This window comes from Canis lupus, chromosome 29 (assembly GCF_048164855.1).
Source record: "Canis lupus baileyi chromosome 29, mCanLup2.hap1, whole genome shotgun sequence".
Taxonomy (NCBI): domain Eukaryota; kingdom Metazoa; phylum Chordata; class Mammalia; order Carnivora; family Canidae; genus Canis; species Canis lupus.
The window spans coordinates 25,344,407-25,371,662 of NC_132866.1; the positions used below are offsets into that span (position 1 = coordinate 25,344,407).

General features: G+C 53.8%; 2 protein-coding genes across 13 annotated transcripts in view; one reads left to right on the forward strand and one right to left on the reverse strand.

Moving 5' to 3' along the window:
* Positions 1-18,784, forward strand: part of SH3PXD2A (SH3 and PX domains 2A) — a 234,684-nt gene extending 215,900 nt beyond the window's left edge. For all 8 annotated transcript variants that reach the window (XM_072805451.1, XM_072805455.1, XM_072805452.1 and 5 more), the window contains 4 exons: positions 2,824-3,161; positions 4,252-4,301; positions 6,903-7,022; positions 9,244-18,784. In XM_072805451.1, the coding sequence (XP_072661552.1) occupies positions 2,824-3,161; positions 4,252-4,301; positions 6,903-7,022; positions 9,244-11,211 (2,476 nt within the window). In that variant the 3' untranslated portion in view covers positions 11,212-18,784. The remainder of the gene's footprint in view (positions 1-2,823; positions 3,162-4,251; positions 4,302-6,902; positions 7,023-9,243) is intronic.
* A 1,034-nt stretch (positions 18,785-19,818) lies between these two features.
* The window catches only part of NEURL1 (neuralized E3 ubiquitin protein ligase 1), a 79,348-nt gene continuing 71,910 nt past the window's right edge, over positions 19,819-27,256 (reverse strand). For 4 of the 5 annotated variants that reach the window (XM_072805461.1, XM_072805462.1, XM_072805463.1 and 1 more), the window contains 3 exons: positions 26,498-27,193; positions 22,775-22,924; positions 19,819-22,335 (listed from right to left, as the gene is read on the reverse strand). In XM_072805461.1, coding sequence (XP_072661562.1) covers positions 22,097-22,335; positions 22,775-22,924; positions 26,498-27,193 — 1,085 coding nt within the window. In that variant the 3' untranslated portion in view covers positions 19,819-22,096. The remainder of the gene's footprint in view (positions 22,336-22,774; positions 22,925-26,497; positions 27,194-27,256) is intronic. The other variant, XM_072805464.1, reaches the window with a different exon arrangement.

Sequence of the window (27,256 nt, forward strand, 5' to 3'; positions counted from 1 at the left end):
CTGCCCTCCAGTCAGTCCCCTCTGCCCTGGGGTTCTGAGGCCAGCCAGCACCCTCCCAGGGGGGCCTTGTTCGCAGGAAATGTTTTTGGGTGCTTTGGAAGCGGCTCAGCTGTAGTGATTCCACCCAGTTTCCGACAGTCCCGCATCTGTGGGCAGGATGTATGCTCTGTGCTGGCTCCCACAGTGGGAACAGGATTGACCCAAGTGACCTGGGCACTCCATGACAGTATCTCAGACCACAGCAGACTGTGGTGGTGGTAAGATGGGGCTGTGCTGACAGGTAAGGTGAAGGTCATTGGCCACATGGGCTTCGGCCTTAATGTGACTTCTAAGACAGAGCTGCCCCTGCCCTTGGCCCCATGCACACCAGTCAGGAGGGCCAAGGTGTCTCTTTCTGCTCTGTTAGGTAAGACAGGCCTGTTGCCCAAAGCCACTGCCCTAAACTTTCACGTTCTCTAAGAAACTAGACCCAACCCCCAAAGCCAGCAACCACAAGTCTGCATGGGAAGGCCAGCAAGCATTCTGATGCCGGCTGGTGACCCAAACCACTTGCCTGGTTGTCGACAAGGCTACAGGGTCTCTTTAGTTCCTAAAAATGACCCAAAGGTCATCTGAGCCGTCTTTTCTAATCAACTCTTGTCCCCATGGCCTGACTCTTTAGCTAGTGGGGGCTTCCTCTGAGAAAACTTTCCTGAAAAGATTCCACCTTAAGGAGGCTGCCAGACACCCCCTGAAATATGCCCTTTCCCAGCATTCCAGGCTCTGTGTTGATCCTCATTTCCTGTCTTTCTTCTCCCCTCTCCCTTCACACACACATCCCCTCCCTCTCTCCCCATCCCTCCTTTTCCAGTTGGCTTCCCTCTGGAGTCATTCCGTGCTCCAGAGCTGGAAAGCAGATGTGAGTAGAGCTGGGCCCAGACGCACACAGCCGCTCCTGATTCCCCTGCATCTCTCTGCCCGGAATCTAATTTTATCCATGTAACACCAAAGGAATACAGCAGGGTTTGAAATGGGAGCACTCCAGGCAGTGAGCAGGGCTGACCGTCACTCCCATGAGACCCCGCTCCCCATCTCCCCACTGTTCTGATAGAAAAATACTTGCAACAGCCGCAACAGTTCTACTTCATCTTTTCTCTGAGATGCATGAGCACCAAGTTCTGGGCCAGATGCTGCCAACAGCTAGCCTGTGACCCTCTGCTACTTGCTTTGCTTTTCTGAGCCTTGGTTCTTGGCTCCCATGTAAGATTAGGCATCTTTACGTCTTTTGGTTCCATCCACCCCTGAAATTTCTGTGCTTCTGTCTGCACCCATTACCTTGGGAAGCCAGGCTAGCCCCTTGGCTTCTGTCCATTTGTTAACTGGTGTCTGCCTTCCAACTCCCAAACAGGGGAGGGGGCCAGACAGGTGAGCTCAGGACAGCCTGCCTGTTCGTTCCAGTGGTGTGAACATAAGAAGCCACCTCCCACCCAAGCTTTCCAGCATAGCTCAGACATGTTGATAGAATCTTTAGCTTTCACATTCCTTTTTTTCTCTCACCTAATGAACACCCAAGAACAGGGTCAGATTGGGGAGGGGGAGGGATGGTCAGACATCTGGCACAGAGGAGCCATTCCAAAGAGCCAGATGTATCCCAGGGAGCAGACAGGGACGCTGCACCCCAGACTCGAGGGCATTGGCCAGTGACTGCTAGACCAGGAAGTGAGCTGCACGAGGGCTTGGGTAGGAGCTCTCAACACCATGGGGGCAAAAGGAAAAACTTGTTTTCAGAAGTCATCAAATCACCTCAAATTAAGTCAGCTCTATCATTTGTCATTTGCTTTTGTTTATGGGTTTTTATTTTATTTTCATTTTGTTTTGTTTCATGTTGGTTTTGTTTTGCCGTACCAAAGGTTTTCATTTTATCCAGTCATGTGCTTTTAGTCTTTTCATTTATGGTTTTGGCTTTTGGAATCCTATTTAGAAAGATTTTCTTAACTCCCAAGATTAAACAGACACAGCTTTTTTTTTTTTTTTTTTTTTTTTTAATTTTGTTCTAAGGTATGAGGCCAGATCTCACTTATTTTTCCTAATTGGGTAACCAGTCATCTCTAGATGGGTTACTGATATCTCATCCCTACTCGAAGTTGAAATGTTACCTTTCACATCCATCTGTTTATGGACTCGTTCTGTGAACTTGATCCATCCACCACCCACACAGTAGCACCGATGCCTCACCTACCGGGTCACTCTTCTTTATGGACCTCTTTGTAGTTGCTCTTGATATGTTTACCTTTCTGGATAAATTTTTGCAGCTACTCTATCCCTACAGTTTGCAGAAGAGAAAAAAAAAATTGAGCTCCAGGGTAGGGACTTGCCAAAGGGCCAGAGACCAGAACTCAGGGCTCCTGCCTCCTTTTACCTGTGCCACTTCTTCACCTCTCTGATAACACTTCCCTTTGCTGGGGCCATCTAGCCAATACACCGCATCCATGCTTGCTCTTGTCTCTAGCGTTGTCCTCTCTGTTGTGAGGTAACAGGCCTATGTGAAGTCTACCTTTTGGGTACCTCAGAACCTGAGGAATCTTCTAATCCTGATGTCCCACATTTGGCTGACTTCGCAGTGAAGGAGAGCCCACACCAAGAAGGATAAGACAGAGAAGAAGGAGACAGGAAGAATTCGTGTTCTAGGTGGCTTTCCATCTGCCCTCAGTTCTCCTCTCCAGAGTAGTGGGACTGCCAGGTGTCTTGGAGAACATGGGAGAGGCCAGGCCCGATGGAGCCTGGGCTGTGAGGTCAGGCAAGCAGCAGTGCTTGGGTGATGCCGTGTCCTGCCCCTCCCCACAGGTACCTGGGCAAAGAGGGCTGGGCACCAGCCTCCTACCTGAAGAAAGCCAAGGATGAGCTGCCGGCGCGCAAGAAGAATCTCGCAGGCCCTGTGGAGATCATCGGGAACATCATGGAGATCAGCAACCTGCTGAACAAGAAGACATCAGGGGATAAGGAGACTCCACCAGCAGAGGGCGAGGGCCCTGAGGCCCCCATCACCAAGAAGGAGATTAGCCTGCCCATCCTCTGCAATGCCTCCAATGGCAGCGCCCTGGGCGTCCCTGAGAGGAGCATCTCCAAGCTGGCCCAGGGCTCGCCAGCTGTGGCTAGGATTGCCCCACAGAGGGCCCAGATCAGTAAGAGCCTCCTTGACCCCTGCATCCTCCCTGCACAGCTCTTTAGAAAGTGGTCACAGGGTGCAAGGAAAGCCAGAGGGGTGTGCGGGACCCCCGTATCATTTTCTTCCTGAGATCTAGACTGACCTGACACTAGCCTCACTCCGTGAACTTGTTGCCTGCTCGTCATGAGTAGACAAAGCAGTTCCTCATGACTGTTGCACTGAAGGTCAACTACAGGAGTATATGAGCCTGTGGCATTCCCTCCTTCCCTAGAAGAGAGCCAGAGGTGGTCGCTCTGTAGATCAGTGTGTCCTCCAGGCTGGGAAATACGAGCCCCCTGCGCAAGGGTGCTTTACAGAGTGACAGCCAACAGGGCATCTTTCCTGGCTTACCCTTCCTTCCGTGTTGCCTCTCACCACTTACTGGAAGCCTAAAAGACTTGGAAGGAATGGCTTTACCTCTCCCCAAGCAGTTTTAGAGGGCATTCTTAGGAACATCGTCATCCTTACAGGAGAAACCCAGTTACCCAGATCCCCCCAAATCTGTCCTCCTCTGGCTCATGGCATCTTCGGTTCAAGGTTAGATTGTCCTATATTATGAGAAGCCAACTTCTGTTTAGGTCCAGCCATGCTTGAAATCTGGAGGAAAGCTGTTTCTTAGTTTAGTTCTAAACTTGGTTTTAAGCTCTGGTGCTTGAAACATTTGGGCGAGCAGTCAGGAAGTGCTTTTTTGAGCACCCATTCTTGCCTGGCATTGTGCTAGCTTCTAGGGATTTGGTAGTGAGCGAAAAATAGACATGGTCTCTGCTCCTAACTTTGAAAATCTGACAGGATAGAGCTACTTACCCTGTCTCTTGAAAAATGCCTCTACGCCTCTACATTATGAAACATGCACATCATTTTAGAGGGCTCATGAATCCCCTGAAACACAGCCAAGGAAGGTTAAAGGTCTTTAGTGCCTATAGGGACTGAGAGCATGGGTCCTTCCAGAATGTGGGACCACACTAGGAACTCCCCAGGATCAGGAGGTGGCCATACCTAGGGAAGCAGAGTCCGGCACTGTTGCCCATGGCTGGCTGGGGTTTCTGAAGCCATGTTTCTTGTTCTAGGCTCCCCAAACCTAAGGACAAGGCCTCCACCTCGCAGAGAATCCAGCCTGGTATGTGTGCTGAAGTTCTCCCTGTTTTCTTCTGGATCTGGAGGTGTACTATGGCGGCTGCTCCAGCTAATTGGCTGGCTCATTTCCATGCCTGTCGGTCCAGGGCTTTTCCAGGGTCCGGCTGGACTTCCAGCTCTGTGGGGCCAGGGGCAGAGGGGAAAGCCTGGGGATCCCAGCCATTCTGGGGGCCTCGCTGGACAGTTTATATGCAAAAATGCACTGCACTCCAAAGCTAAATCAATCCATCCCAGCCACTGCACTGGCAGACATAAACATTTAGACTGGCCAGCAAGTGTGTCCGGCCAGGGCACTGCCAGGGGCTGGAAATGGGGCAGCCGTCCATGTGCGCCTGGAAGCCTTTCAACTTCGCCTTCCTGGCTCGGGAGTGTGCAGTGGCTGTGGTGGAGGCCAGAGCCCAGAAGGGCAGAGGGCAGGCGGGCAAGCATCTCGAGGGAGGGGTAAATAGCCAGGACTGGCATGTGCTGAAAACGAGGGGCTCAACTTGCTGGGATCCCTGGCTCCAGTAGCTGAGAGTCCTGGTGTCCAGGACATCGGGGAAGCAGACATGCACTCGGCGTACTAGGCTTAGAGTGGCAGGGATGCTGGCGTCAGGACAAGAGCCCCAGTACAGAGAACCATCCTCAGGGGCAGTGAGGTGCAGTGGAAAGAATGGGGCTTCGAGCCTGCCAGGCATGGATTCATATTCCACTAGTGACACTTAAGAAGAGCAAGACCCCAGGCAAGTCTGCTACCTTCCACAAGCCTTAATTTCTTCATCTGTAAGATGGGGACAGTGGCAGCCATCTCCTAAAGCAGGAAGGATGAAGGGGGATGATGTGAGCAGGTTTCCGTTTCCTACGTCATCTGTGGCTGTCGGAAGGCCTGTCTGCCACGCTCGGAGAAAGGTCTCTGGAGTCTCATTGGGTTTTCATAGCAAGGGTCACTGTGATCCGTGACCTCTGCCCTGGAGAGGAAGCAGCAACAGCCCCTGGGCCTTCAGTAAGCAGGTTTTAAGGGTTAGATCCCTCGAAACAACACCACAGCGACCCTGCCCAGAAGCCCCAGGAGAGCTCCTATGTCACTGTCCCCTCGAGTTTAACATGACTTAATGGTGAGTTCTCCTGTTCTCCCATCTCTCTCAGCCCCAGGCAGGGATTATTTTCAGGCAGACTTGATTTTGGCAAGAAGGGGGTCATTCCTTCCACACTGACCAAATGCGGGGCTGGCGGCGGCAGGGCTGCTGTTCCCAGCTAGACGCCGCTGGGTACCACCTGGCTGGGCTGAGGCCTGGGCCACATCTGCTCGCTCACACGCCTGCAGGGCCAGGCACCAGGGCAGGGAAAGTGCGCTGAACCGTACCGAGTCCTTCCAAACCAGCTTCCTTCTGCCCTTTGCTCACTGTGACCCAAGGCAGCTGGGCTGTGATTGGCAGGATTAGAACATGCCGAGCCGTGGAGGATGTTCCAAGGAATAGGGTGGTGTTTTAGAAGTGGTCAGCTCTGGCTTCTATTTGTGGAGCTCTTCCTGTGTCCCTGGCTGGACCAGAAGTTATATATCTCAGTAATCCTCTTCATGGTCCATTTTATAGATGAGGAAATTGAGACTCAGAGAGGTCACAGGTTTTGCCCAAGGCCACACAGCTGGTGAGTTGCTGAGCTAAGATTGGAGCCCACATGTATCCAGCTGCGAGGCAGAGGTCTTTTGAGGTCTTCCTGTTACACCACAGCTGCTTCCCTCTCCCTACCCCCCCCCCCCCGCCCATACACACTCTTTTGTTTGTTTTGCGTTAACCCCTTTGTATGATACTGGGTCATACTAAAAGTAATGGGGCGGCACAAAATCCATTTTGACCAGAGTAAAAACCAGATGAAACTAGAGTGTTCTCGCCATAAGGGCAAGGGGCTTGTCATCTTGGCTCACTATTAAATGCCCGGTGTCTGGTACCCAGAAGATGCACGATAAATGTTTGTAAAGTAAATGAACAAGGCTCAGAAGTCCTGGCTGCAGCCAAATCCTCAGTGTCCTTGAATGTCATGGTGTGAGACATTGGTGTAACCCACCCAGGTTCTACCCTCCCCACAGAACAAAGGATCCCGCGTTCTATCCAGTGCTCGCCTGACCATTTGGCAGCATTGCGATGACCCACCAGGAGCTCTCCTGACCCGTCTCCACGTCCCCTCACGCTCCTGCCCCTCTCCAAAGAGGGGCTGTGTTTCCTGGCCCTGCCTTTGCAGCCAGATGTCAGCCCTGTGGCCATTCACTTAGACTTAAGGCCGTGGCCCTCCTCCCACAGGGCGGTTTGCACAGGCTTTGTTACGATGACTTCTGCTTTTATTTTTCATTTTGGGACCTAGCTGTTGACGCATTTATAAACTGGACCTCCAGAGATGTTGGGGTGGAAGCTACTGCTACTGACTGATCACTTTGATAGCTCAGAGGAGTTTCAAGTGAATCGTAGGTTATGAGTGGAGAGCCTGCTAGGGAGAACTGTCTGACGGGGGGAGACAGCCCGAGCTTCAGGTGATGGATCCTTGCTGGACAGGCAGGCTGCCCTCCCGCTGATCAGGTGGGTTTTGCTCACTCAGCCCTTCCCTGCCACAGGGGTTCCAGCTGCCGAAGCCGCCAGAGCCCCCTTCTGTCGAGGTGGAGTATTACACCATTGCCGAATTCCAGTCGTGCATCTCTGACGGGATCAGCTTTCGGGGTGGACAGAAGGCGGAGGTGAGCCTCGGGCCATGAAGCTGAGGGTTTTAAGTCATGCTGCTCAAAGACCTGCCATGTTTCCCATTTATGCCTTGCTGGCAGCATTGTGGGGGGGGGGGGGGGTGGCAGGCAGGGCAGGCAAGCTACAAAAGCAAGACCCCCAGGGATAAAACTTTGCCTTAAGCCAGTCAGGACCAGAATCCAGGACTCCTGTCTCCAACCAGTGCTTCTCTCACAGCAGGTTTCCAAAACATACTGGGGGTGGGGGTGGAGGGGCTGGTGATGGAGGTGCTTTGACATAGGGGGCTTCTGTGGTTGAGCACGTTTGAAGGGCAGTGAGTTAAACAAAATCCACCAGTTGTGTGGTTTTGATCGCAGAACTTCTCAGAGGCCGCGCTATAGGGATGTCCCTGCATCTCTAAGAGAGGACTAGAAGAGCAGCATTGCCCAGACCCATCCGCCTGTAGCATGCTCTGTCTCCCAGGAGTACCTGAGCTGCTGAGGTTCTGAAGTACTCGCATTAGCCAGTGCTGCTGTAGGGAGAATGTGGTCCACACAGCTGAGGTACTAAGGACCTGGGTTCGGGCCACATCCACACCGCAGGGGCCCCTAGCCTTTGACAGAGTCACTTCTCTCCTCAGGCTTTATTTGTCTCAGCTCAGTGGGGTAACAGACCCTGTGGTGCTCCCTCCTAGCCTAGCATTTATGAAACTCTACTTTGTGGCTATTGCCGGGGACAGAGAAGAGCTGTGAAGAGGTCATTTCTCTGGAGTGGTTTTGTTTAGTAATGGAGTTAAATCCGATTAACACCGACAGAACCCTCAGAAGAGCCCTAGGGCAGTCTTCGCCTGTGGGGGAGGTGTCCCCAGTGTGAATGTTTTCAATCCCATGTCTTGGATTTGGAACTAAGTTTCCAAGAGAAATCATTCTGTCAGTGGTGCCTGGGTTTCCAGAAGAGCCTCTAAAGCTCCAAACTGTCATACCTTAGGATCTGCCCAAGCTTAAATTTTAAGCATGGGGTGGGCTGGGTGAAAGAAGGAATTTAGAATCAAAGGAAGGAGAAAAATCTTTCCTCTTTGGTGGGGGCTGCAGAGGGCTGGTCTCAAGCAGAGCCTACCTTCAGCAGCCTCTCTCTCTCTTCCTTCCCGGTCCCTCTTCCCCTGGTGCCAGTTTTTTCATTCTTCCCCACCCCTTCTCCAATACCTCCTCCAGGAGTGTCCCACAATCCCAAATTATCTTCCCTTTATGTTCCCCAATCCAAATATTGCAGCACACCCAGCACCACAATCCTAGCCTTTAGCCAATCTCAAATAGCAGTTAAGAAGCTCCTTGAACTAGTTTATACTAACATGGAAATGACTGACAGCCCCTCATCCTTCCCATAGGAAACCATTTTACCTGAAGAAATCCTTTCAGCCAGTGGATTTCATTGGGATCCCACATGCAGTGAAATGACCACAGGCAGTGGGGCCACCAGGGAGGTGTTCTGCAGGGAGGCTCTGATCTCAGGCCGTACCTCCCAGTTCAACTCACCTGCATCTTCCCATTTTCTTCTGACCTAAGATACTTTTTTTTTTTTTTTTGGTTCTTTTTTCCTTTTATTTAAAGCATTTATTTATTTATTTATTTATTTATTTATTTATTTATTTATTCATTTATTTCATTCATTCATTCATTCATTCATTTGACAGAGAGAGAGAGAAAAGGAGTACGGGAAAGGCAGAGGGAGAGGGATAGTCAGACCCCGAACTGAACAGGGAGCCTGACATGATCTTGGGATCATGATCCGAGCTGCAGTCAGACACTTAACCTGAGCCAAGAAGGTTGACCTGAGATACTTTTTCCAGTGTTACTAACGGAAGACCTAGAAATACTGGGGATAGAATGAGAAGCAGTGGAAGAGCATTTTTTTATACATATGGATCCTTGGCCAGTTGGGTTCTGCCGGCACTGGAAGCAGTAGGTTTTCTAAATGCATAGCCTAGGGGGAGAAGCAAGGGTCTGTAGATGAGGCTGGCTTGACCAGAGTGCTGATGGAGATTTGGAGGACCAGGAGAGAGGGTCTTGGGGAGTAGTAGGAACCTGAGTTTGAATTCCAGCCCAGCACTTACTACCCTGGGCCACTTACTCAGTAACTCTCCTTGCTCATCTGTAAAATGGAGACCATATGTCCTAGCCTGGCACATCGTAGGGTCCAGTAATCCTCCCAACTCACTGGCCTGCCCACCCTCTCCCCTAGGTCATCGATAAGAATTCGGGCGGTTGGTGGTATGTGCAGATCGGTGAGAAGGAGGGCTGGGCCCCTGCATCATACATCGATAAGCGCAAGAAGCCCAACCTGAGCCGCCGTACGAGCACACTGACTCGGCCCAAGGTACCCCCCCCAGCACCTCCTAGCAAGCCCAAGGAGGCCGAGGAGGGGCCAGTGGGCTCCACGGAGAGCCAGGACTCCCCCCTGAAGCTCAAGTACGAGGAGCCTGAGTATGACATCCCTGCCTTTGGCTTCGACTCAGAGCCGGAGCTGAGTGAGGAGCCCACGGAAGACAGTGGCTCGGGAGACCGGCGGCCTGCCCAGAGCCACAAGCCCTCACCTGCCTCCTCGCTGCAGCGGGCCCGCTTTCGGGTGGGCGGCTCCTCGGAGGATGTGGCCCTGGAGGAGGAGACCATCTATGAGAACGAGGGCTTCCGGCCATGTGCAGAGGACACCCTGTCAGCCAGACGCTCCTCCCGGGACAGTGACTCCCCCGGAGGCTCCCCTCTCTCCCTTGCCCGGAAAAACTCCCCCAAATCAGGCTCCCCCAAATCGTCATCACTCCTGAAGCTCAAGGCGGAGAAGAACGCCCAGGCAGAACTGGGGAAGAACCACTCCTCGGCCTCCTTTTCCTCGTCCATCACCATCAATACCACCTGTTCCTCCTCCTCCTCCTCTTCCTCCTTATCCAAGAACAGTGGCGACCTGAAGCCCCGTTCTGCCTCGGACGCAGGCATCCGTGGCACCCCCACGGTCGGACCAAAAAGGGATGCCGACCTGAAGGCTGGGCCAACCTCATGTGCCCGGGCCAAGCCATCAGTCCGGCCCAAGCCGTTCCTGAGCCGAGCAGAGTCCCAGAGCCAAGAGAGGATGGACATCAGCACTTTACGGCGCCAGTTGAGACCCACAGGCCAGCTCCGGGGCGGCCTCAAGGGCTCGAAGAGTGAGGATTCAGAGCTGCCCCCGCAGACAGGCTTCGAAGGCCCCGGCGAGGGCTCCCGAAGAGGCTCTGCGGACCTCATTACACCCCCAGCCGCCACACCCCCATGTCCCGCCAAGAAGGGACGAGAAGGGCAGGCCACCTCCTACACGACGTGCAGCGCCTACCAGAAGGTCCAGGACTCAGAGATCAGCTTCCCCGCGGGCGTGGAGGTGCAGGTACTCGAGAAGCTGGGAAGCGGCTGGTGGTACGTGAGATTTGGGGAGCTGGAGGGCTGGGCCCCCTCCCACTATTTGGTGCTTGGTGAGGATGAGCAGCCCGACTCCTCTGGCAAAGAGCCAGACCCTGGAAGCGCCAAAAGCAAGCAGAATGAGGGCAAGTCAGACAGCCTGGAAAAGATCGAGAAGCGGGTCCAAGCGCTGAACACAGTCAACCAGAACAAGAGGGCCACGCCGCCCATCCCCTCCAAGCCCCCAGGGGGCTTCAGCAAGACCTCGGCAGCCGGGGCAGTGAAGATGAGGAACGGAGTGCGGCAGGTGGCAGTCAGGCCCCAGTCGGTGTTCGTATCCCCACCACCCAAGGACAACAACCTGTCCTGCGCCCTGCGGAGGAACGAGTCACTGACAGCCACCGATGGCCTCCGAGGCGTCCGCCGGAACTCCTCCTTCAGCACTGCGCGCTCCGCTGCTGCGGAGGCCAAGAGCCGCCTGGCCGAACGGGCTGCCAGCCAGGGCTCGGACCCACCTCTGCTGCCCGCCCAGCGCAACGGCATCCCCGTGTCCCCTGTGCGCCCCAAGCCCATCGAGAAGTCCCAGTTCATCCACAACAACCTCAAAGACGTGTATGTCTCCATTGCGGACTATGAGGGGGATGAGGAGACAGCAGGCTTCCAGGAGGGGGTGTCCATGGAGGTCCTGGAGAGGAACCCCAACGGCTGGTGGTACTGCCAAATCCTGGATGGGGCGAAGCCCTTCAAAGGCTGGGTGCCCTCCAACTACCTGGAGAAAAAGAACTAACGGTGGGGGGGCGCATGGGTCCTCCCGGCCTTGGTGTGGATGAGCGGTGAGGTGAAGACCAAGGGGAAAGGGAAACTGGGAGGGGGTGGGGGGCCAGCGGTAAGCCCTGCAGAATGCGTGACCTCAGAGATGCTCCCCTCTGGGCTGCCTCCCAGCTGGCAGGTAAGGTCTGGCGGCGGCCCACACTGAGCAGGGAAGCGAACGGGCAGGGGAGCACCAGGTCTGAAGCGAGGCAGAAGCGAGGAAGCTAAGCCCCACGCGGGCACCTCGGTGACTTGGCTGATGGACCTGGCACCGTTTGGGACAGGCCCCGCAGGAACTCCCAACTGTGCCTTGGCTGCAAATCTGGAAAAGATGTGATGGCGGGGGCCTCCCGTGCCCTGCCCCTACCCAGCCTGCTTTCTGTTGCTAGCACCTTGCCACCGGAGGTAGCGCTTGTATCACCCTAAACCTGTATTTGTGAATTGTGCTGGTTTCCTCCGGGACCGTCACCACCCACCCACCTCGGTGGCTCTGGGGCTGGGAAGGCGTCTCCTGGGAGCTCAGCCTGCCCCGGGGCCAGGCCACAGTCAGTGTCTGTTGGGTGAAGGAAAAGCAGTTCTGCAGGTGCCAGAGAGGATCACCCTGCTTACCCGACACCGTCCCTGGCCTTGAGGAGAGAGTCTGCCCGGCCTGGGGCATCCTGTCCGTGTTGGACCAGCAGCCCCAGAGTTTACAGAGAGGGTGGGCAAAGCCGTCAGTCTCTTCACCATCTGCACAGACTTTATTTGGGGCGTTATTGGGTGGGCAATTCTTTTGCATGTTTTGGGAGAGTTTTATTGATTTGGGGCTTCTGTGTCAGCCCTTGGGTTTTGGTCTTATTTTAGGGGTTGTTTGGGGGCCGGAGGGCGGTCAGCCTCATGGGGGACAGGATAATGAGCAGATGGGGCTTTTCTGTTGTGCTCTCACGGGGAGGTTGGTGGTTTCGTTTGCGTTTCCCTTTCTCTCCCTCCACGAGCCGAAGTCCTTTCCTTTGGTTTCCACTGTTGCGGACAATACCCGGGCTGAAGGCCCGGGTCCCAGACTTGGCAGAGCAGAGATGCCTCAGCGGGGGGCAGAACCGTCCCCAGGAGGGAGGAGGGGCTCATCCAGAAGAGGCAGCACTCAAGCTGCTGGGTGACCGCCGTTCTGCATATGTTCTCCCGCCCGGGCAGGAACTGGAGAAGTACCCAGCACCCCCACCGAGGGCCAAGGGGACCCCAGATGGGCCAGTCACCACAAGCCACCCCCTGCCTACACCTGATGCCACAGGTACCCGGAAAGATGGAGGACCCCAGGCTGGGAGCCGCTCTGGCCTTCCCAGAGTACAGTGCCCCCGTGAAGAGAGGAGAGAATAAAGTCCCTGTCAACTTTGGTTGTGTCTTTCAATTGTTGACGTTTCAGAGGGGACCCTCTGGAAGCCTTGGCTTCCCCAAGGACTCCCCCTGTGCTGGGAGTGGAATTCCACACGTGCCTTGACTGTGGACAGATCGGGCTTCACAGCCACCAGCTCAGCTGCCAGAGGCCTGGACTAAGGGTTGGTGTTTTCTACAAAGGAGGAAAGGCCTTCCCTGTACCCCTGCCCCCCACCCAGGCAGTGTATGTTGCCTGAAGATCGGCTCGAGACCCTGTGTTCCGTGCCTGATGCCCCACCCGCCCCCACATCCCCAAGGCCTCGCCTGGGCATCTCCCCGGCCCTCCTCCCTCCTGTACACTGATGCCTGGCAGCTACAGCAGACTGCTCCTGTTCTTTGTTGAAGGGCCGTGGTGAGATTTTGTTTCCTTTTGTTTTGTTTGTGAGTTTAAAATTGAAATTAGTTAATTTTCTTCTGCTGGACAGTATTAAATAGAGCAGGATATTGAGTTAATCTGCTAGGTTGCAGTACTAATGGTAGTGGTTTAGTGTCTTCATATTAATATTATTTGGACTTATTTGAACAATAATGATAAAGAAGTGGTTCATTATTTTTTAATTAATGCACTTTAATAAGGTGGAATGGAAAGAAACCCAGAGAGCAAAGTGCATTACTTAAAGATGCAGTATATACTTTTCTCATTTTTAAGCAGCACATATTTATTAAAAGAAAAAGAAGTAATTTATGATTATTTAAAATAAAATTTAAAAGTAGAGTGACTATTGGGTGAAAGGACCTTCCATGTAGCTGTCTTCCAGGGGGAGGGCCCCAGCGGCCTCGTTCCTCCAATGTCTGCACTGAGCCAGTTCAATCAGTAACGTGCCAGCCAGGCCAGGAGGGAGTGCAGGACGCATCTGCCAAGCACAGAGCATCTCAGTTGGGACTGGACCACGGTGTTCCCCAGAGCCTGCCTTTCCCTGCCCTTCCTCACTGTCTGCACTGCCCCCCGGGGCTCTCCAGCACCCATGCTCCCCCAGGACCCTCTCTCCTTAATCCCCAGTGCTCTAAGTGATAGTCATTCCATATGACCTCGAAAGTCACTCCATCCCATTCCCTCTTTCACTGCAGCCCAAGGACAGGAAATTACTTTCCAGAACCACGTAGCTAGTTCATGGCTCCAATCCTTGCACCCCACTGCACCAATCCTTGCGCTCCTTCCCATCCCCATTGTAGTTTATCAAATGGTCATCATGTTTACATTGTGACATCCAGCCCCCTGAGGACGGCTGGGAGTTGCTCAGGCCTCTAAGGAAAAGTGGGGAATGCTGCCACCTGGTGACAGCATGTAGATTTGGGCAGTGACTAGGGATTGCCATACCCCACCTTCGCACCTCACCCCCTCATCACGCCCTGACTCCCAACACAACACAAACCCTGCAAACCCAAAGATAATATGAATACTTGAAGCAAGAAGGGTGCATGCCAGTCCCTCTCAGACATGCCAGGGGATGCCAGGCCTGGTGCCCCTGGACTCCTAGCCCCACCCTGGGCAAGAGGGCCTTTCCCTAGAGCTACTGAGCTGCTTTGTGATGTTGGAGGGTAGTACCGCCAGCAGCAGGTGGAGGAGGGAGGGCCCTGTGGCTCTGACCCATCTGGAGGAAAACCACCAGATCGGACAAAAAAAAAAAAAGGAAAAAGAAAAATGAAATCTCAGCAGTGTCCAAACCCAGTTTCCCATTAGTTGCGATTGAAAATGTGAAATGGCATTGTATTGCTGTATACTGCAACTTTAACCATAATGAGCCCTTCTGAGGTCATTATTGAGCTTTATATAATGCCCGAAGATGCATCATTTGGTGCTTTTTCTTTCAGCTTAAAGACTTTTTTTCTTTCATTACAAGGGGAAAAAAAAGTCTTCATCTCTCTCCCACTTTCAAACAGTGGGCCTGGCTGGGGTCCCTGGGCCTGCCACGCTGTTCCCACTGGGCCAAGGGACCTCGGGGGAAGCGAGAGAGAGCCAGGAGGGGTGGCCGTGGCGGGGCCCTGTCTTGCCATCCAGCCTCTGCCCTCCACCCCTCGCCTGCCCTCAGAGGCTTCTCCTTCTTCCTCTCGATTCTCCATCTTGACGAAGGCATTATATAGAACCGTTTTAATCACTTTCAGATGTTAGAGCAGCATATCTTACTGGTATTTGTATCCATCGCTTTCCTCAGCAAGGCATGTTACTACTTTTATCGTCTAAGGAAAAGAGACAAGGGAATTTCGGTTGAGCATTATTTTCATATTACTAGTATTTGCAGAGTAGGCGTAGAACTATTTAAGTTTAGACATTGTTTTGGTAGTTTATTTTAGGGGAAAAAAAAAGTAGCCCCTATTTTTCCTGGTTTTTTTTTTTTTTTTTTTGTATTTAACTAATATATTATTTCTTTAAGGTTACTCACTTCCCCTTCCTCTCCCAATACTTTGCATTCTCAATCGAAAATGAAAACAATCTGAGAGACAGGAAAGTGCAATATTATCGAGGGCTGCAAGGGCCTGTTGGGACAGTGGCGGGAGGCCTGGTGGCCCCGTGTGTCAGTGGGAGGAGGCGGGGCTGCTGGAAGGGAGCCATAGCTTTGGAGCAGACAGGTGACCTTCTGGATATTGATCTTTTGCCCCCCCGCCCCCCAGCAAGGTGGCAGGGCTCCCTCCCAGAGGGCAGCCCCTTCTTCTGTTGGGTGTCCTCCGCCCAGGAGGGATTCAGGGATGAGGCATGGGGCTCTTGACCTCCCGGGGCCCCAGCCCTCGGAGCAGAGCAAGGACATCCAGGAACGGTTCCTTGTTTTCATTTCCATTGTTTTTCAGCCAGCTGCCCAGAAAGGCCGGTCTCAAAAAGTCACTCCCAGCAGCCTTCTCTCACCCCAGTCTCCTGATGTTTGGGCCATGATCCTTTTGATGTGTGTTTGAATCTTTCTAAAACTATGTAACCTCAGTTCAGTTTATGGGCAGGAACCCTTAATGTAACCAAATCCTTTTTCAGGGATATGTGGGTGCCTTGAGCCCTACATACCCCAGTGAGACACCAGTTCCCACAAGCCTGCAGCTAGGCCTGGTGCTAAGCTTGGGCCACCCATTCATCTCAAGGACTTCAGCCTGAGGAGTGAGCCCTGCCTCTTGCTTAATTAACACCTGACAGTTCCCAGAGGGCCTGAGAGAAGCATCTAAGGGGCCTACTCAGGTCTCTGTAGACAGCTTCCCACAGTGGGTAACTGAGCTGGCCTCTTCCTCACCTGGCGCTGGTCGAGAAAGCAGCAGGATGGGAAGTCTCTGGGTCCAAGCCCTTGGAGCTCTGCCCTTCGGGGCTCCAGGGACGTCCTCGCAGGCTTGTCCTCTCCATCTCCAGTACTGTATGCTTGCTGCTCCAACCCCTCCGTTTGCTGAATTTCTGTACAAATATGGATCTGTGTGCCCCAAGTGGGACTGTGCCCCCGTGTGTGGGTGTCTCTCCTTGGAGTGTATACATCTATGTGTCCAATCTTTGAGAATCTCGATACAGAGCTCTCTGGAAAGAGAATCATCCACATTGCTGAAGAATTAAGATTCCCTCATTTTTTTTGAGGGCTGTGTGTTGAGAGAGTGAGTGAGTGTGTGTGTGTTGGTAATTTCCCACTTGAACTAAATAGCACGGGGTTAGAGAATAAACACCGGGCAAGCTGTCTCCATTTTACAAGTCCTTGGCATTGGGCAGGTCCCATGAGACTCGCAGCTTCTGGCAGCAAGTGTGTGTTACTCACACGTAATTCTGGCTGGAGAGTGCAATGTGTCTTTTTTTTTTTTTTTTTTTTTGTAATTATTTTATTATTTTGTTGGAAACTTCACACTGGCATTAACAGATCTAGCAGAAGCAGCCTAGGCCATCATCCCGGGCTCCAAAATGAAGATGCGGTTGGACTGGGTCACCACCTACAGATGTGCTGTCCGGCAGGCCGACCCCGCCCGCTGCCATGCATGTTATCACTGCGGGAGTCCCCAGGTAGTAAGAGCCACTAGCCCTCAGTTCTTGTGTTTCTGAGGGTGGTCATGCTGCTTGGGGTGGGGAAGCCTGCTGCTCATAGGTCGGTAGACCCGCATGTGCACGCACACCAGACTGCAGGCCCCAACTGGGCATGTCACAGGAACAGTGGGGAGCGTAGGGGGGCCTTGACCTAACTGAGGTCTTTGCCTAAATCGTGATCCCTATTTGAGGTGGCCTCAGTGGTTCTCAAGTTCTGTGACCAGAGACAGTGACAGGATGAGGTTGCAGCCTTGTTTCAGGAAAAACAGCCTCCCTCTTACTTTGTCCTGTGCGCCTAGATCCGCAGCCAGAAGTTGGGCTCACTGGTGCTCCCAGACCGAGTAGAGGGCTCTACTTTCTAAGGCTGTGATCCCAACCTCCTATTAGGTTAGGGTTACCATGCAATCTCCTTTCCCCAATCCAAACTTTTGAATCTTGGGTTTGCACTTGACCTTGACAATCAGCCCCCTTCCCCATCCCAGTCCTAGAACTTAGTGGCCTTAGAGAATGGATTTTGGAGATGAAGGTTCCTCCTTTAGTTCCCAGTACCACCCTGGCTAAGGGCTGGGCCTCAGGAGGTGAAAGGAGGGAGAGAGCGCATGTGAGAGAATTGTTTTAAAGCAGAAGGGCGGCTCGAGCATGTTGGAGGCAAGCGAGAGGCACGTTGGCGTGATGCGTGTGTGCATGTTTGGAGCAGCTGGGCGTACTGTCCCTTCCCTGGGAAGGCGGCTTCCAGAAGAGGATGTCTTCTAGGCAGAAAGGGAAAAGTGTGAGAAGGCTGAGAGGATTTGGAGGCTGGAGTTTAGTCTTTATTCAAAAGAAGGAAGAAGTCAATACTGAGTGTTTCGGGAGAAAGAGAACAGGTACAGAAGGAATTTACTGTTTCAACACCCAAGGGTCCAGCCAGAACAGGTTGGAAAAGCCCTAAGATTTGGCCACAGAAGAGGCTGACCCGAGGAAACAGCTACCTGCTGGGCCACAACCTGGGTCCTTAGGATATTGCTAAGGAACAGTCCTTGATTTGCTCAGTGGGGACAGGAAAGTTGCTAGCAACAAAGCCATCTTTGAGTTTGGAGGCTCTCACTCCAGAACATTCTTCCATCCCCTAGGTTCCCAGCAGGTTTTGCCCACATCCCTTTGTCCAACCCAGAGCTAGCCTCTCAAATTGCTCGAATCGATTAGAGACCAGTGAGCATAATGGATTGTATAGTAATGACCCCCGCCCCCAAACTGGAAGCTCAGGGTCCAGATCCCACCAAGCATGTCTGGGAGGAAGGCAGCCTCATCTTTTCTTCTGTTGACACCAGTATTCGTGAGAATCTCCACTGATAGCCGTGGCTGCTCGGCCTGCTGAGTCACACCTCAGGTGTGACTCAGAAGACAAGGTGCCGTGCGCACTCCTCCACAGACATGCCCTTCATTTTCGGTGGCCTGGCACCAAGGTACCTTTCCATAAGCACCTACTTCAGAGAAAGAAGGGTCAACAGAGCCACCTTTCTCAGATCTGCAACTTGTTCTCTACAACAGGTTTTGGGGGTTTTGTTTTGTTTTGGTTTGGTTTTTTTTACCGGGACATAGGATGGAAAGAGGGTTTCACTGACAATTCCTGAGAGGCCTGCAGGGAGGTGACTTATGAATGAAGATGTGAGTGGCAGGTCCCTAAAGTGTGGTTTGTGGACTGCATGGTTGCATGTGAACTGCTGGATGTCTCTGAGGCTCCAGAACTTTGGGGGGCTCTTCATGGTGTCCACTTAATCCCTCCCAGCTCCTAGCAGGCTCCGTGGGGTCAGCAGGGGGTTGTGTTCTCTTCTGCCCTTAGCAGAGAAACTGAAGGAAAGGACATTGAACTCAGCGCAGTCAATTTGAGTGCTAAAAAATTTCCAGGATCCATGGTGGTGCTAAACTATCTCCATGTTTCTAATATTTTTAATAGTTTTTTTTTTTCCTCATCACAAAAATGCAGTGTCCTTGGGGAAGGGACCCAACCCCTTGGCCTGCCACTTTCCAGGTGTCCTATATCATGCTGACGGGACTCTTTGGTCTGCAGAAAATACTCTGTCTTGGCATGCTTCTAGACTGTAAGATTTGGGTTTTTTTGTTTTGTATTTTGTTTATGTTTACATCTTGTATTTCCCAGAAAACTAAATAAAGTTTTTGGCCTTTTTAATTGAACAGAATCACCTCTTAATTCTCCCTGCCATCAGAAAAGCCATCCAGCTGAATGGCAAAAGCCACATTATCTAGAACACAGCATTCTGGCCCTCTGAGGACGCCAGGCTGGAGGGGGGGTGAGGGGGTGGGGAGGTGTAGGGGGCAGGGGAGGCAGGTAAGTGGCCACTTTTGTTGCGGAGAGCCACGCTCAAGTTCCTCCTCCCTTCCCCCACTCCCCTGCCTTCCCCTGCTTCAGGAAGCTTTCTGGGCAGTGGCCAAGGCTTTGAGAAAAGAGAGATGCAGATCTTGGGGCAAAAGACCCACATCCAGCAGGCCTAGCTGGCCCCTCAGCTCAGAACCCCTGATCCTCCATTGCTTTTGCTGGACTCCATCTGCACACAGGGCTGGGCTGTCCAGGCACAGGGACTGGAGCATCATCCCAGGAGAGGGGACAGGAAGGCAGGCATGCTCTGTGCTGGAGTCCCAGCCCCACCAAATGAGCATGAGGCCCACGTTGTCCCCACACCCCAGACCCGCTCCACCACTCCCAGTTCCTACAGCCAAACTGATATACTGAGCACATCTAGGTTTCTTTAAAGGTCCCTGGCCAGGGGCCTCCCTTTCCTATCCAGCTGTCACCTATACTGGCCCCTCCTGACTTGTGTGATGGATCTGTCATCCTCCCATTAGCCCCTAGATGGCAGTGTCACCCCACGAGGGTTTGGGGCCAGGTTTGAGCCCACCTCAGCCTTAACACAGAGCTGAGCAGGCCTGTGGACTCTCACTACTCCTGCCCCAGTAAACACAGCTCCTCAAGGATCCGAGCATCTGAGGCCACCAAAGGGCAGTGGCTTCTCCCTTTTAACTTACAAGGCTCATCTGGCCTTCCAGCCCCTACTGTCCAAGTCCCAGGTCACTCCAGTCCCCCGTTCCAGGGAGTCTTCCCCCATTGCTGGCTCCCCTCCATTTCCAGGACACCTGGCCGTTCACCCCCACCCCGACCCTCCCTCCCTCCCCAACCCTCCACACAGCAGAGCGCAGCCCTCAGGCTGGTACGAAATCACCTTTATTCACAATCACAGCGATCCAAGTTCACAAAGGAGGCAGCAACTATCCCAGCACTAACAGAGACGGTGATACGGATGGCTTCCTCTCCCCAAACCTCAAGCCACGCAGCCCCTGCACTTAAGACCTTCCCTTGCCTCTGACATGAGACTCCTGACTGTAGAGGGTCACCCCCTGGCCCACCCCACCCTACTCCCATGGAAGAGGTCTCCAGGGTCAGTGGCTGGGGACAGAGACCCACAGGGGAACCATGACTTTCTAGGGACCCACTGCAAGGCAGGGGCAAAGGCCCAGCCTGGTGTTCTAACCCCTGGTGCTGTCCCACCCACCACCCCATAGGGCCTCCTCACCAAAGAACTCCCAAGAGTCCCACAGAGAGTCTGCTCTCCTCCCCCAAACAATCATTTTACAGAGGTTGCAGCTGAGGCTGAGAGGGGCTATGACCTGGCCAGGGCCACGCAGGTGGCCAGGCCTAGAATTCCATACTCTGCCAGCCACAGCGAGCAGAGTCTCTGATGGCCGTGAAAAGCCACTGGAGGGGGAAGAGGGCTGGGAGCCTGGCAGGAGGTGGGGGACCAGGCTGAGACTCTGAGAGAGGCCCTAGCCCATGGCCTATCAGAGTAGGGCAGGCAAGGCTGAGAGCTATAGCCTAAGAGCAGGGGCCAGGGGACACTCCACCCCAGAACCAGGAGTAACCCAGAGGTGCTGGGACCAGGCCCCTTCCCTCCATCTTTCCTGGAGGCGAAGAGCCTTCCTAAGAACAGCCTCCCTGCTCTACTATGAGTAGACCTTCCCAGCCGTGTTCCCTGGCCCAAGCTAGACTCCCCTCCTTCAGCCTTCCAGAACTTTTTATGTCCTCATGGAAGGGGAAGCTCTTGGGCCTCCTGACACGTCTGAGCCAACTTTGCTAACCCTGCTGCAGCCCAGAGAGGAAGGGCACTTTGTGGCTCTGGGTGATTCACCAGCCCCAGGGCTAAGGAGGCTCAGTCTATCTCTTTGTAAAATGGACACAATTTGACAGGCCGCCTCCAAATTCAGCCCCTTTTATGGAGCTCTAATTCACGGTAAATACAGATGGCTATGGACTTTGTGCTGGAGCCTGGGGAAGATTCTGAGTGATAACTACCTCTGCAGCCTTCTTTCGCCAGGTACTCCGCACACCAGGGCACCATTTCTAGGGGTCCGGGGGATGGCAACTCAATCCCCTCCCCCAAAGACCTACCCACAAACTAAATAAATAAATAAATAAAAGTAAGGAAAAAAGGCTGGTTTTACCCCAGGGCACCCCACCCCCACCCCCACTCCAGCACCCTGGCCGTGCCTAGGAATGCTACAGTCTGAGTATCAGCCAGGCCCAGGACAGCACTGAGATCCCAGAGGACAGGTCACAGAGCACAGATGCAAACCTGCTCTTGGAGACCCTGCCACAAGACGGACGCTGCCTACACTGAGGCTGATGCCCTGGGCAGCAGCATCTCACGAGATGACTGGGACAGAAAGGCTGTGGCCAGGAAGGGGCCCTCTGCATCTCTGCCAGGGCACAGGGTCAGAGACCCAGAACCTGGAGCCTTCTGTGGCCTGTCCATCCACCCGTCCTGGGTGAGTAGGAGAGGGACATGGCATGGGGGCTGCAGCCTGCCCAGGGCGAGAGGCATCCACTGGCCTTCCCCCCTGGTTGCCAGGCCTGAGGGACAGGGAAGAGAGGAAGGAGAAGATAGATACAGGTCAGAGAGTAAGGTAGCAGCTGAGAGGCTGCCTGCCTAGGGCTGTTGAGCAGGTTGTACACTGTTCAAGGGCAGCTAGCTAAGAGAACAAATAGAGGCTGAAGTCCAGGCCATACTCCTAAATGCCCTAGCTCAGGGACACATCTGCCCAGAAGAAACGTGTTTTCTAACTCTCACATGGACTGGAGGACTTCCTTGCAGACTGCCCCAGATGGGGAAGGATTAGGACAGGCTGAGACCCCCGTTTAGCCCCTCAGCATGCAGGGTGGAGCTGGGTGCAGAGACGGGAAAGACGGAGAGAGCTAACTCCCCCCCTCCTCTCTGCTGGGCAATTCGTATCTGCCCCTCACCTCCCTGCCCTATATCCCCTTTCTTCCCAAACCTTTGAGGGCCTCAGTTTCCCATGTTTAATGAAGAAGGGAAAAGAGTTTCCAAGATGAGGAAGAAGAGGAGGAGCCCTGTTGGCTTGCCCCTCGGCTGGAGTGGGGCCAAAGCCTGAGGAGGCAGGCGTGCAGGGGTGGCGGGGCAGCCACAACGGGCTAGGAGCTGCGGTAGGTCTTGATAATGTCCTTGATGGGGCGGCGGCAGATGGGGCAGCAGGCGTGCAAAGCCTTCTTGAGGCGAAGGCCACAGGCATAGCAGAGGCACATGTGGCCACATGTGTAGATGACCGTGTCCACTGCGTGCTCATAGCAAATGGTGCACTCATCACTCCACTGTCCTGTGCCTGGGGTCACTGGCGACTCAGGCAGGCTCACTGGTGAGTTGGGGGCCGTCCCTGGGGACAAGTGGACACCAGTCAGTGAGGACATGGCCCGGTCTGGCCCCAGGTTCATGAGAAGAGAGCCCCTGGTGTCTCACTCCATTTATTGGGATCTGCTTGTTTACCTTGACAACCCACTTCCTGGGCACTAGGAGGCACCCGATGAGGGCCCCGGGCGGCAGCGAGAGGAGAAGCGCGATGGAGGAAGGGAGGCAGCCCACGCTCTTGTAAGGAAGGCCCCTCCTGAGCTATCCTCTGGGTTTCCCTGTCTGCTAAAAAGTGCTCGGGAGAAAGTTGCCCAGCTGCGGGGCAGGGTGGGATTCACCCCAGAAATTACCACCCAACAAGTGTTCACTGAGCCTATCCTATCTCCAGCTCCTCCAGGGCCCGCCTCTGACCCAGAGGCCACACGCCGGCCTCAGCCAGGGGTTCTCCGAGCGGTCGGCCTACTTACCGCCAGCAGAGCTTCCCAGGGGTCCGGAGCTGCACGTGCTGAGCAAGGGGTCGTCGGAGAGGCGGCTGCCCAGGGCGCTGGGCGAGGTTGGTGTGGAGGCAGGGGAGCAGGACAGTGAGGGGATGCCCCGCTCTGCCAGGATGGTGGAGCCTGCAGAAGGCAAGGGTGGGGGGACGCATGAGCCACTGAGAGGCCTACTGGGAGAAAGCTCAGGTCCCCACCCCTCCTGGAGGTTCCCAGGAGAGAAAGTGCTGACACAGCAACGACCACACAGCCCAGCCACTGGATGGGTTCAGGGCAGGATTCCATAAAGTGGCCCAGTGCCCGGCCCCAGCTCTGTTCCCACCTGCAAATTGGAGGCCCACTTCATGCTCTGTCGTTACTCCATCAGCAGGCTCCAGACAAGCCCCCCCGCCTAGAATCCCACCTCCACCCTCCCCGTGCATCCTCACCTTCAAGGTTTCCCGTGCTAGACAACAAAGTCCCCTCCTCCTGCCCAACAGCGCCCTTCCAGTCCCAGCCTGACCCTCCTATTCCAAACCCTGTGCTGGCTCCATCGCCACCCCACATAGCCCCCCACCTTCTCCTGTGCATTGGCACCTCTCAGATGCCCTTCAGCATCTCCTAAGCTCATTCTGTGCTACATTCTCTCCCTTCTTCCTTCCCTCCTTTCTCTCCTTCCACTCCTCTCCTCACCTTCCTTTCTTCCTTCCTCCCTGCTTGCTCCTCCCTTCAACAAGGTACCAGGTACCTACTAGGTACCATCCACTGTGTAAACATAACACTGAGAATGATACCGACAGAGCCCTTGCCCTCAAAGACCTAACTGTCCAGGGAGCCCCTTGGGGCTGTCCTCAAAGCTCCTCCTCTGGGGACCTTTGACCACCCCCACGAACCACATTACTTACTTAGCACTGACCAGCCACACACACCACATACATGGGACTAAACCACCACAGAGCTGGGGTATTATTTGTTCTTTGCCCAGGTAAACAGCCTTGTTTCCAGGTGAACTATGAGCCTCCTGAAAGCAGGAAATTATATTCACCTGTGACTTTCCCACAGGCTCTAACACATTGCCCTACACATAAATGCTCTGTGAGATCCTTTTCATCATTAGGTGTTCTAATTCATTTAATACTCACTGTTTCTAAGTATTCATTAGATATCCATGGGTTTTCTCTTAGTGTTAATAGTTTTCAAGTTAATTTTATCATCTTCTTTCAGAAATTCATACTTTGTATTTCCTTTTCTTACCCTATTGCACTGGCTAGCATTTTCAGAACAATACTTTAAGGCATCCCTATGATATTCCTGACTTTAATGAGAACGTTTCTCACATTTCATCATTAAGTACAAAACTGGCAGTAGTTTTGGAGGATAGGAAATATCCTTCCATTCTTAGTTCACTTAGGCCTTTCATGAAGCCAACCACTCCTCTGTAAGGTAAATAATAACCCTTCACACACTGTCCCTGGCTTGTTTTTCCTTTGCAGTCCATCAGGATCGCCAAACACCAATTTGCTGACTGAGATGCCCAGCTCTTCTACAGCCCAACTGCCCTCTGGTTAGCATACATCGTTTAGCATATATCTAGATGATTATTCTTAAACACCCACCTTGGCCCACTTACCTCTCAGGACATTTAAGCCCTGATTTTTTTTTTTTTTTAAGCTTCTCCTGTGTCTAGTAAGCCTCTTTGGGGAACAGAAGTCTCATTGGAAAGCTACTTATCTATTATTAGATGGTGCTGAGGTGGGAGAGTACCCTCCCCTTATGTAATTTCCTTCGTCTGAGGAGCAGTGTCTCCCAGTGAGTGTAGCCAAGTATCTTTTTACCTCAGCCTGATTTTTTTCCGCACCCCAGTCTGATTTCTTTTTATTCCATCCTGAATTTTCACCCCAACTTCTTTCCTTCCTGATTTCTTTTCATTTCTTACTGATCCGTTTTCCTCAATCATAACTTCTTAGCACCTTGCCTCATTTCTTTTCATTCCTTTTCAAATTTATTTTTCACTGCATCTTCATTTGGTCTCTTTGCAGAATAAGAAGTCCCCACATATTTTATCTAATTTCACAAACTCTAACATGCTCACAATCACCAACAGCAATATGCATGCTTTCAGTTACTCATCACGTGTGCCTACACACAGACATACCAACCTTAGAGCGTAACACACGTTCACTCACATACATTGTCTACAAAGCCTCCTGGGGTGAGGTCTAGGATGGGGCTATGAACCCCAGAGATCTCCAAACTTGCCTGAGCAAACCTGCTTAAAAAAAAGAATTCAGGCACCTGGGTGGCTCAGTGGTTTAGCTTCTGCCTTTGGCTCAGGGTGTGATTCTGGGGTCCTGGGATCAAGTCCTGCTTCGCTTCTCCCTTGCCCATGTCTCTGCCTCTCTCTCTGCCTCTCATGAATCAATCAATAATTTTTTTTTTTTTAATTCAGAGGGGGCCTGGGAGGTTCAGTCAGTTAAGTGTCCAACTCTTGATTTCAGCTCAGGTCGTAATCTGAGGGTTGTCAAATCAAGCCCCGTGTGTGGCTCCACGCTGAGCATGGAGAGCCTCCTTGGGATTCTCTCTCTCTCCCTCTCCCTCTGCCCCTCCCTGCTCTCTCATTCTCTCTTGAAATAAAATAAAATCTTACAAAAAAAAAAAAAAAAAGAATTCAGATCTTATCTGGATTTATCCAACATCTACAGAATCAAAATCTCTGCAGGTGGGATTCAAAACTCTGCACTTTAGTAGGCCTCGTTGTGAATGTAATGGAGCTAGCCCAGTCTAGCGCAGCGGTTGGAAAAGACCAGCTCTGGGGATCCCTGGGTGGTGCAGCGGTTTGGCGCCTGCCTTTGGCCCAGGGCGCGATCCTGGAGACCCGGGATCGAATCCCACGTCGGGCTCCCGGTGCATGGGGCCTGCTTCTCCCTCTGCCTGTGTCTCTGCCTCTCTCTCTCTCTCTCACTGTGTGCCTATCATAAAAAAAAAAAAAAAAGAAGACCAGCTCTGGCAAAGTATGCATACTTGTGCACCCTGGGGAAACAGAGGCCCCTGGAGAGGCTTTGTGAAAAGAAGATTTCTGGCCACATTCGTTCAGAAAAAGCTGTACATCATAACCATAACGTCCTTGAAGATTCACGTTATGTATTAAAAGCTCTGAGAAGTTCTGCAGTGAAGCACCCCCCCCACACACACACTTTTTGTCAACTCAGTACTTTCCAAACTTTTCAACCAAGGACCCTTTCCTCAAAGACACCTTATGCCGTAGGGCGCTCTGAGAAATATCCGCAAGTCCACATCCACCAGTCCATTCCATCCCAGGAAACAAAGGCCCAGAGCCCGGCAGCCCGGTTTCCCCAAGTCCCCCCCCCCCCCGCCCCCTCCTGAGGCTCGAGACCCAGGCACGGCGCCGCGCAAACAGCTGGCTGCGGACTGCGGACGTCCCCTACGGCTCTCTCATCTGGACACACAGCCGTCCTCAAGACGCAGAGGCTCTAATTTCCATCGTGCAGGAATGGAAACTGCGCCTCACAAAGTTAATTGCTGGTGGAAACCTTGTTTTTAAGCATCGTGCATGTGTCGGGGACACGGGTTAATCGTGTCCGAGAGTGAAACTCAGTGGTCCACACTCTTCGCCCCCCCCCCCGCCCCCAAGGCCTGGCGGGGCAGCGGGGCGGCCTTGGTCTCCCGGGGTCCCCCCGGGGCGGCGCGGGGGGCACTCACCGAGGATGCGGATCTGCGTGAAGGCGCCGTGCAGGCCGAAGAGCATCCAGAGCGGCTGCGAAGCGTCCACGCACAGCTGCATGCCCGCCGCGGCGCCGTTGTGGCTCAGGTGCAGCTCGCCGTCGGCGTTGACCACCAAGCCCAGGATGTCGCCGCTGTGCAGCGGCCCGGGCACGCGGCACACGGCCCAGAACTCCTTGCGGTCCACCAGGGCCTCGGGGCTGAAGGGCAGGTCGGCGGGCCGCAGCGTGCCGGGGTCGCACGTGGTGACGCCGAACGAGAGCGCGCCGGGCCGCGCGGCGCCCGAGCGCGTGACCTTGACGAAGATGGTCTCGGCCACGCGCACGGCCCGGCTGGTGAAGACGAGCGCGCGCTCGTCGCGCCCGTGCTCCAGGCGCGCCACCGTCTGCTCGTCGAGGATGCGCACGTGCGCCCCGGCGCGCAGCGCGTGGAAGCGCAGGTCGCCGTCGAGCTGCGCGGGCAGCGCGCGGCTGTGCTGCGAGTTGAGCGAGTTCTGCGGGATGGGGCAGCCGGCGGCCGGCGCGGCGTCGTCGCCATCGCCGTCGGCGCCCGGCACGTTGAGGTCGCACAGGCTCACGGAGAGGCGCGGCTCGTCGGCGTCGCGGCGCAGGGACGGCCGCCGCAGGGCGGTGAAGGAGCGCGGCCGCAGGCAGTCCGGGAGCGCCAGCTCGCTGTCTGCGCCGGGAGCGGGAGACACGGGGCGCGGTCACGCGGGGCCCGGCCGGGCGAGCGCCGCGC